We start from the raw sequence: 9,365 nt of genomic DNA, 5'->3' as shown, positions 1-9,365 counted from the left end.
GTATCTTTCGGAAAAGGTATATTAATCAATTACCTTTCAAGACATGTACATCGGTATAACTCATGTAATGGCCAAAACCTATCTCAAAAAGTTAGTATACACCTTGCCTTGAATGTCACCTTCAGAGGAAATGTAGAAAGGTTATGCTATCACAAAATTATTTTAAAATGTACATATTGAAATTATTATAAAATGACCTACATTTTCTTTAGAAAAATAACCCTTAGACACAGACAATATGCAGTGAAGGCCTGGGGGTGGAGTGGAGGCGAGCAAGGTAGAGGGGATCAATGGGGAGGAAAGGAGGACATTTGTGACACTTTTTACAATAAAGTTTAAAAAAATATTTCAAGTTGCTTATTTTTTATGTTCTTTTGTTTTTACCATGTATTTGAGTTAATCAGTTCCTTTTTTTTTGAATAATCATTCCCAAACCAATTTCCCCTTGAGTCTCTCTTCACTTATCCAGGTTCATAACATTGGATGAGATATATGTTAACCTTCACTCAATGTGGTATTTCTTTATCTTGCTTGTTTCCAGTTAGGTATCCAACTCCAGTTTACTTTATAAGCTAGGAGTCCTTTCATGTTAAACAGGAAGATAAATTGAGAGGTTGTTTGAGATAACTGGGGCTTACATAGAGTTGTTTCTATATGCTGTATCTAAACCTGGATTTAAATTGCAAATAGGATTTTATTTGACCAAAATCGTAAGTCCTTTTCTTCTTTCCCAGCCCCTTGGCTTTTACCCTCTCCGAAGCCATCATGTCGCTGAAAACTGAGCCGATAGTAAATATATCTGCGCTGCAGAAAATCGCTGCTGACATGAGTAGTTTGATAGAAAACCTGGACACGCGGGAGCTCCACTTTGAGGGAGAGGAGGTGGACTACGATGTGTCTCCCAGCGACCCCAAGACACAGGAAGGTAAAGACGGAGGGCCTGAGCCAGGAGAAGAGAGTTTATCACGGTGGCTTGGCAAAGCACAGATTTGAAATAACCAGCAAATGATTGATCTTCCTCGCTGATGTCATAACACTGGGCTAAGACTGTTAGGTTAACTGTTTTCTCATCATTGCACATTACGATTCTTAAAAAAAAAAAAAAAAAAATGCCTGCAAAAGGCAAGTTATGCTACTATCATGTATTCTTGCAATATCATTGTGTCCTTGCAATAACTTTATTTATTTATTTTTTAGTGTATATCCCTTTCTCTGCTATTTATAAGACTCAAGGATTTAAGGAGCCTAACGTACAGACGTACCTCTCTGGCTGTCCAATAAAAGCCCAAGTTCTGGAAGTGGAGCGCTTTACGTCTACAACAAGGGTCAGTGCCTTTATGGACTCAACTTGTATTAGTCAATGTGTACGAATGAACACCCTGACTTCCATTTTCCTTTCTCCCAGCTATGCCTGTTTTAGCTTTTCACTTGTTTGTTTTGTTTTGTTTATCACTTCCAAGTCCTCATCACCTCTCAAGGTTTTGCTTTCTTCCCATTTAGTCTTTATTCTCATATGTCTCTTTCCCTATCCTGGAAAATACATTAAAAAAAAAAAAAGGCAGCCCTGACCAGTTTGGAGCATCGGCCTGCGGACTGGAGGGTCCCAGGTTCGATTCTGGTCAAGGGCATGTACCTTGGTTGTGGGCACATTCCCGGTGGGGGGTGTACAGGAGGCGGCTGATCGATGTTTCTGACTCTCTATCCCTATCCCTTCCTTGGCTTTGTGACCTCTCATAAGTTACTTAACCTCTCAGTTTCTCAGAGTCCTCATCTGAATAATGCAGTGGTTCTCAACCTTCTGGCCCTTTAAATACAGTTCCTCGTGTTGTGACCCCCAACCATAAAATTATTTTCGTTGCTACTTCATAACTGTAATGTTACTACTGTTATGAATCGTAATATAAATATCTGCTATGCAGGTTGGTTTTAGGCGACCCCTGTGAAAGGGTCATTTGACCGCCAAAGGGGTCGTTACCCACAGGTTGAGAACCGCTGGAATAATGGGTATAATAGTGCCTATCTTTTAGGCTTGTTATGAAAATTTAATAATAATACACATCATATTATACAAGTATATTACATATCTTATTATACAAATATTAAAGCCACCAAACCACAGACTTCTCTCTTTGCATATACTCTTCTGTTAGTCAAGTGAGTTTGGCTGAGTTCTGTTTTGTTTTATTTCTTTTATTTTTCAATTACAGTTGACATACAATATTATATTAGTTCTGGTGTACATCTCAGTGATTACACTATATATCTTACTAAGTGATCAACCACAATAAGTCCTGTACCCATCTGAGGCCATGCATAGTTATTAGAATATTGCCTGTATTCCCATTGCTGTACTGTACATCCCCATGACTACCCTATAACATCCAATTTGTACTTCTTAATTCCTCCACCTCTTTACCTTAGTCTGTATGAGAAAGCTAAGGATGATCCATATACTACTTAGTGTTTCATTGACTAAGAAACATGAACTAAATTCTTGCAGATTGAATGTGATTCCAGGTAAATAAAATGATCCCTTTTCTGACGACTCAATACATCCTCTGTGCCAGCTCATGGCTAAGCACTTCTCTTTTCACTCTGTGACAACCCAAGGAAACAGGTGTTATCACCTGCCCTTCTAGGCTGGCAATCTTCCACCTGCCCCTCTAGTTCCTCCACCCACCTGCCCCACCCTTCTTTCTGCTTGTGTCTTCTTGGAGAGCCCAGATAGGAGATTGAGGTCACCCAGGATGGCTGTATCCCTTGACCAAAAGCCCCCATCTCCCTGCCAAAACATCCCTCTTTCCACGGCTCTCTCCTTCCGTTCCAGCTCCTGGTCCTGCCAGTTGTCCTGCCACTTGTACCTTCAGGACCAGGGATAGCTTCACAAGTCCCAGGTGACTGTCCTGTCTTTATGGTTTCTTACCCCTGTAACATCTTCCCTGGCAGGCAGTTTCTTTATTAAGACTCCTCAAATGATCCCAATTCCAAAGAATCCCAGTAATTCTGCTGGGATGTTGTCCCACACATGGTTGAGGCTTCACAGCTGGTAGGCTGCACCAAAGGATTTCAGTCCTTTAAAATTTTCAAAAAGGATGTGGCAGGCTGTTTCCATTGCACCTACTGCCTCACAATTGCTAAGAAATTTAGTGTACAAGACACATAGGGTTTATGGGTGATGGATAAAACTTGGCATTTGTGATGTTTGGTTAAGTATTCAGTTTTCTCAGACTGGGAAGTAGAATCCTGGGAAATGTGGCAGCTTGCTTAAATTGCATAATTTCTCTTATTTATTTGGTTTATCTTAAATTGAGCATTTTTCACTTGAATGTGAAGTTTCTGGCCATTCTGAGTGTTCCTGCATCCTTTTTTTGTGTGTGTGAAGCTCGATGCAGGATGATGCAAGGGTGAAAGGCAGTATGTAGTATTAGACCTAGAACTTGGTTCCTTTAACTTCTAGTTGTAGTAACCATCATGGATCCTAACTAGATGCAAAGCAAGTGCTACATTTGAATATTTATCAGTGATATGGTTGGATTTCAGATTTAAGAGCACAAGTTACATAGACTCTCATGCTCATATTTTATATACTACATCAATACAGAGTGGTCGTGCTTTAGAAATTTGAAATATATGCCAAATACCAGTAACGAATGGCCACAGGCCAGGAATCACTCATGGGATTGCTGACACCAGAGCCTGGATAAACTAGCAGAGTAGGAGACATTTACTCTCTCCCATCTCCAACATTTATGATGCTCAAGTCTCCTGGCAGGGCCCAGTGACCTCTAGGTGGTCCAGAGTACCTATTCCCCTCCCTCCACCTCATCCTCTCCACCTCATCCTCCCGCCCCAAACACTATTGATCTTCCTTCAAGATCTCCTGTGCTTTATTTATAAATATCCCTCCATCTCATGACACCTTCTACTATATCAAAATCCTTATCCCCCAGGGCTGTTAGCTTCTGATTGAAATAACTCACTAGTCACCAAGATATATTTGCATTTCATAAGACATAATTTTGAATTTTTAAATGAAGATTTATTTTGGTTAAGTTGCTGGGGGAAATATTTTGAGTGTAGGAAGATCTTGTGCTTCTTTCCCTCTAATGCACCTATACCTTCCTGGTTACCGGTGGGGCTTCAGGGCAGGGAGATGTAGACAAGGAGGGACCTTGGAATGTATTTCAGAAGAAGCTATAATGCCATTTGTGAAGGGCAAAAGGTGGCCTAAGGTAGTGCTCCTGGATGCAGTCCTCCAGCTTCCCTCTCACCCCTCCAACTGTCTGCTCACTGCTCATGCTTTTAGACAATCCCTGGTGGCTAAGTAGGGCCTTCACTCACTGTCTCCTTGACTTGGTTTCTTGTTTCAGGTGTGTGTGCGTGTCTGTGTGTGTGTCTCTCTGTGTGTGTATTTGTGAGTTTGGAGCAATAGGATTTGTGGGAGTTTGTCTTTAGTGAGATTCTGAGTTTGTCTTATGAATATTATAAGATGAACATTTAAGAGAATATTATTCTGTAATTAGATGTTTTTGAAAACATTTTACTTAAGTACTTACACAAAATAAGTAGGTTGGATTTAAGGGTACTTCCATGTTGTTAATTAGCTATTGTTCATTGAAAGATTTTGGAATTTTTGTTGTTATCTAAAATACTAATCCTTTTTATGTATCTCTGTAGGCACGGAGTATCAATCTTTACACTATTGAATTAACACATGGGGAATTTAAATGGCAAGTTAAAAGGAAATTCAAGCATTTTGAAGAATTTCACAGAGAACTGCTCAAGTACAAAGCCTTCATCCGAATCCCCATTCCCACCAGAAGGTAATTGTTTCAGAATTAATTATAAGGTTACCCAAATGTCCAAGTTGAGTGGAAAGAGTGTTTTATTCATATTATGAGTTAACTGTCCATTGTTGGCAGATATGTTCTATTAAATGGAACCTGCTGTCTTCTAACAATAAGCCATCTCATGAAAGATATTAGAGAGCCGTAGCTCAAAGAATAATCTAATAAATGTGTGCATTGTGTTTGTGTGTGTGTGTTTCAGACACACATTTAGAAGACAGAATGTCAAAGAAGAGCCCCGAGAGATGCCAAGCTTGCCCCGTTCCTCTGAAAACACCATGAAAGAAGAACAGTTCCTTGGCAGGAGGGTAAGTCCTTCACTGTTCTTTTGTTCAGAACATAATTTTGCAGTGTTGTAGCAACATGGATCTACTGAGGGGTGAGGAGGGTCTGGCTGCAGTTTCTCTCAGCCCCTGACCCATCACCCAGGCTGGTGATTCCCCCCTGGGATGAGTTAGGCAACCCTCTTTCCCCCAAGCTGTTCTGACCCTGGGAGGTCGCATTTTTCCAGAAGTGTCTCCTTTTGTAGGAGTGATGTTGTGAAGAAGCTGTCTTCCCTGCAGGGACCTCTATGGGCTCATTGTCAGTCAAGATTGAGCTCATTATTGAGAGTTTTGAGATCTTCTCTTTTTAAATCATACATTTGCATGCATTGGCTTCAGAATTTGAGTAGTTTGACCTAAATATATGTAGGGAATATATATATGAGTTGAGGAGGATAGAGTTGCACATGTACATCAATAGGACAGAAACCTTAGGCCTGCTTTGCTTCAGTGATGTGGTCCTGCATAGGGTAAATTAATTTTTTACTAGAAAATTCACAAATAAATGTTAGTTCTGTTTTGCCATCTGAAACTCTTACAGTCTGAAAGGGATGTTTGATTTACCCTTTGTAGTTGTCATCTTGTTTAAAATCTTGTTAGGGACCTGGAATACATATCTTCGAAGATACCTAGACAAATAAAATTCTATGGTGTTGGGTTACCATGTGTACATATGCAAGTGCAGTTGAAAATGATAAACTATGGCTTTAACAGTTGGTACTTCAGCATGCATCGTAGCCAGTACAATTGACAACCCTCTCACCCCCTCTCACCTGAACATATTTGCAGTCAGAGTACAACTTACAAGAAAGTCTCTTTTTATTTAACTCCCTTCTTGGTTTTCCCCTGAAAATCTATTTAAAAATTACAGTACATATTTCAGTAAATTCAGTGTTAGAATTGAGGAAATTCAAGGTTTTTTTTTTATAAGAGCAGCAAATGCTTTAAAACCACCTATTATGGGCAAGTCCTGTGCTAGTAATTACGGAAAATTAAAATAATATACTGCTGGGGCCTTGTCAGCAGCTTAGACCTAAGTATGTAAAAATTTAAGAAGAAGAGATTTAAATAATGGTTCAATGGAACTATGGAAATAACTTCTTAATACTATTCAGGATTCCTTGTCTAGTGGTAACATTAATAAATCATTGAATAACTTACAGAAGGTGAGATGGACCAATGATCACATTACTGTCGCTGTTTAAATTTTTCTGTCAGTGTGATGATGTTATTTCTTATCTACAGAAACAACTGGAAGATTACTTAACAAAGCTACTAAAAATGCCCATGTATAGAAACTATCATGCAACAGTAAGTACTATTTAGTGATTTAAATTTTGAACATATAAAATCATAAATTGTCAACTAAATTTTGGGTCATTTTATTAATGCAGGTATATGTATCCACTTTTGGATTATTCTTTGTGTTAAAATAAATGAAATGAACACAAAACTGATTTGACAGAAAGGATCTAGGTTATGGTGATACTATTTTAAGATACAAAATATAACTGATATGTCTATAACAGTGGATTTAAATGAACTTGAAATGCTGCTACAGGCTAGATTATCTAGAAATCAGCCTACTTTTCTCCTCAGGCTTCCATAATAAAGTCCCAAAGCATTTCCAACCCTTAAGAGAAAACTTTAAGTAGGAAGTGATGAAAACAGTTGAGCAGACCTGAATGCCCAGAGATTTTACGGAGCATGCTGTGAATGCCATCTGATCAGCCTGTGATGCTTATAAAAGGCCTGTCTTTTCATGTGAAAGTGAGAAGCCTGGGAAAAACTAGGGAGAAAATAAACTATTGGAAAATGAAAGGTGGTAGGACTTGCAAGCAGCTGGGAGGCACACAGGGTAAGAGAGTGGGCTTACAGAGGATATCAGAAAACACTGAGCTCTGCTAGCTTAGAGGCCCTTGAAGGTGCTGTGTTTTTAAAGGGTTAGCCTTCACTTACCTGAAGGTCCAGGTAACTGAGATTGCACTGGATTATTAGACTTTGTGTCTGTGTTTGTATGAACTGTATTGCTGTGGGGTTGGATGAATGTACAGTGGGGCCTTGACTTACGAGTGTCCTGACTAACGAGTTTTTCAAGATACGAGCCGTCTCTCGGCCAATTTTTTGCTTTGAGTTGCGAGCTAAAATTCGGGTTATGAGCCACGTTCAGATACCCCACTGCTAGCTGGCGCAGCGAACATCACAGTGAATGCCACAACATCAGCCCAGCATCACATGTCTCACTCGATCACTTTATGATTTGACATACGAGTAATTTGAGTTACGAACTCCGTCATGGAACGAATTAAACTCGTAAGTCAAGGCCCCACTGTATGTGGTGTCTGTGCAGAACTTGAGAGTAGGTGCCTTGACCGGGAATTGAATGAACTGAGACCCTTTGGTCCCAGAGCCAACACTCTCACTACTGAGCAAACTGGCCAGGGCACTTCCTACTTCTGTATGGTCATACTGGATGAGTTAATATTTAGATAGCTTCCTTTTCCTCCAGGAGTTTTAATTCCTCTTTTCCTCCTTGAGGTTCTGAAAAGCAAAGTGTCCTAGTGTTTTAGTGGATTTAATATCAGATGGTTCTCTCAGAGATGATTGGTAATTCATTCTGTTTTCCCTACTCTTTTGTAAAATGAGGATATTTCACCTCTTCTCAAGGCATACATGTATTTAGAAAAAAACAATAACATATACAATTTCTTGTTTGTTTTTCTTTTTCCCCCCTTTATTGATTAAAGTATTATAAATGTGTTCTTACCCACCCCCCCCCCCGTTGTCTCCCCACCCCCCTAATCCTGCCCTCACCCTCACCCTCACCCCCTGTTGTCTGTGTCCATTGCTTATGCTTATATGCATGCATACAAGTCCTTTGGTTGATCTCTCCCCCTTCCCCCCACCCTCCCCTACCTTCCTTCTGAGGTTTGAGCATTTGATCAATGCTTCTCTGTCCCTAGATCTGTTTTTGTTCATCGGTTTATGTTGTTCATTATAATCTACAAATGAGTGAGATCATGTGATATTTATCTTTCGCTGACTGACTTATTTCACTTAGCATAATGCTCTCCAGATCCATCCATGCTGTTGCAAATGGTAAGAGTTCCTTCATTTTTACAACAGCAGAGTATTCCATTGTGTAGATGTACCACAGTTTTCTAATTCACTCATCTGCTGATGGGCACTTAGGCTGATTCCAAATCTTAGCTATTGTAAATTGTGCTGCTATGAACATAGGGATGCATATATCCTTTCTGACTGGTATTTCTAGTTTCTTGGGATATATTCCTAGAAGTGGGATTACTGGGTCAAATGGGAGTTCCATTTTTAGTTTTTTGAGGAAACTCCATACTGTTCTCCACAATGGCTGCAGCCGTCTGCATTCCCACCAGCAGTGCAGGAGGGTTCCTTTTTCTCCACATCCTCGCCAGCACTTGTCATTTGTTGATTTGTTGGTGATAGCCATTCTGACAGGTGTGAGATGGTACCTCATTGTCATTTTGATTTGCATCTCTCAGATGATTAGTGACTTTGAGCATGTCTTCATATGTCTCTTGGCCTTCCTTATGTCTCCTGGAGGGATCTCAATACCAGATATCATGATGTATTACAAAGCCACTGTTCTCAAAACTGCCTGGTACCGGCACAAGAACAAACATATAGACCAATGGAATAGAATAGAGAACCCAGAAATCGACCCAAACCATTATGCTCAATTAATATTTGACAAAGGAGGCAAAAATGTGCAATGGAGTCAAGACAGTCTCTTCAATAAATGGTGCTGGGAAATTTGGTCAGACACATGCAAAAAAAAAAAAAAATGAAACTAGACCACCAACTTAAACCATACACAAAAATAAACTCAAAATGGATAAAGGACTTAAACATAAGACAGGAAACCATAAAAATATTAGAGGAATCCACAGGCAACAAAATTTCAGATATATGCCAAAGCAATATCTTCACTGATACAGCTCCTAGGGCATTGGAAACTAAAGAGAAAATAAATAAATGGGACTACATCCATCTTTGCCAATGATATCCTGATAAGGGTTTAGTCTCCAACATTTATAGGGAATTCATACAACTTAACAAAAGGAAGACAAACAACCCAAATAAAGTCCAATTTTTTTAAAAAAATTTAAATTTTTTTAAATTGTTTTAAGTATAATGTATACAATTTCAAACAGGA

The 9,365-nt window shown here is 39.4% G+C and overlaps 1 protein-coding gene across 1 annotated transcript in view; it reads left to right on the top strand.

Annotated features, from left to right (window-relative positions):
- Positions 1-765: 765 nt before the first annotated feature.
- Positions 766-9,365, top strand: part of PLD1 (phospholipase D1) — a gene marked incomplete at its 5' end in the record, with an annotated part of 108,302 nt that continues 99,702 nt past the window's right edge. The window contains 5 exons of the mRNA XM_081085918.1: positions 766-925; positions 1,198-1,325; positions 4,678-4,823; positions 5,050-5,155; positions 6,416-6,481. Of these exons, the coding sequence (XP_080942044.1) occupies positions 766-925; positions 1,198-1,325; positions 4,678-4,823; positions 5,050-5,155; positions 6,416-6,481 (606 nt within the window). The remainder of the gene's footprint in view (positions 926-1,197; positions 1,326-4,677; positions 4,824-5,049; positions 5,156-6,415; positions 6,482-9,365) is intronic.

Source organism: Myotis nattereri (genome assembly GCF_964212035.1).
Source record: "Myotis nattereri genome assembly, chromosome: 3".
Taxonomy (NCBI): Eukaryota; Metazoa; Chordata; class Mammalia; order Chiroptera; family Vespertilionidae; genus Myotis; species Myotis nattereri.
Note: the sequence above shows the minus strand (reverse complement) of the source record. Positions and strands in the feature narration are given on the sequence as shown.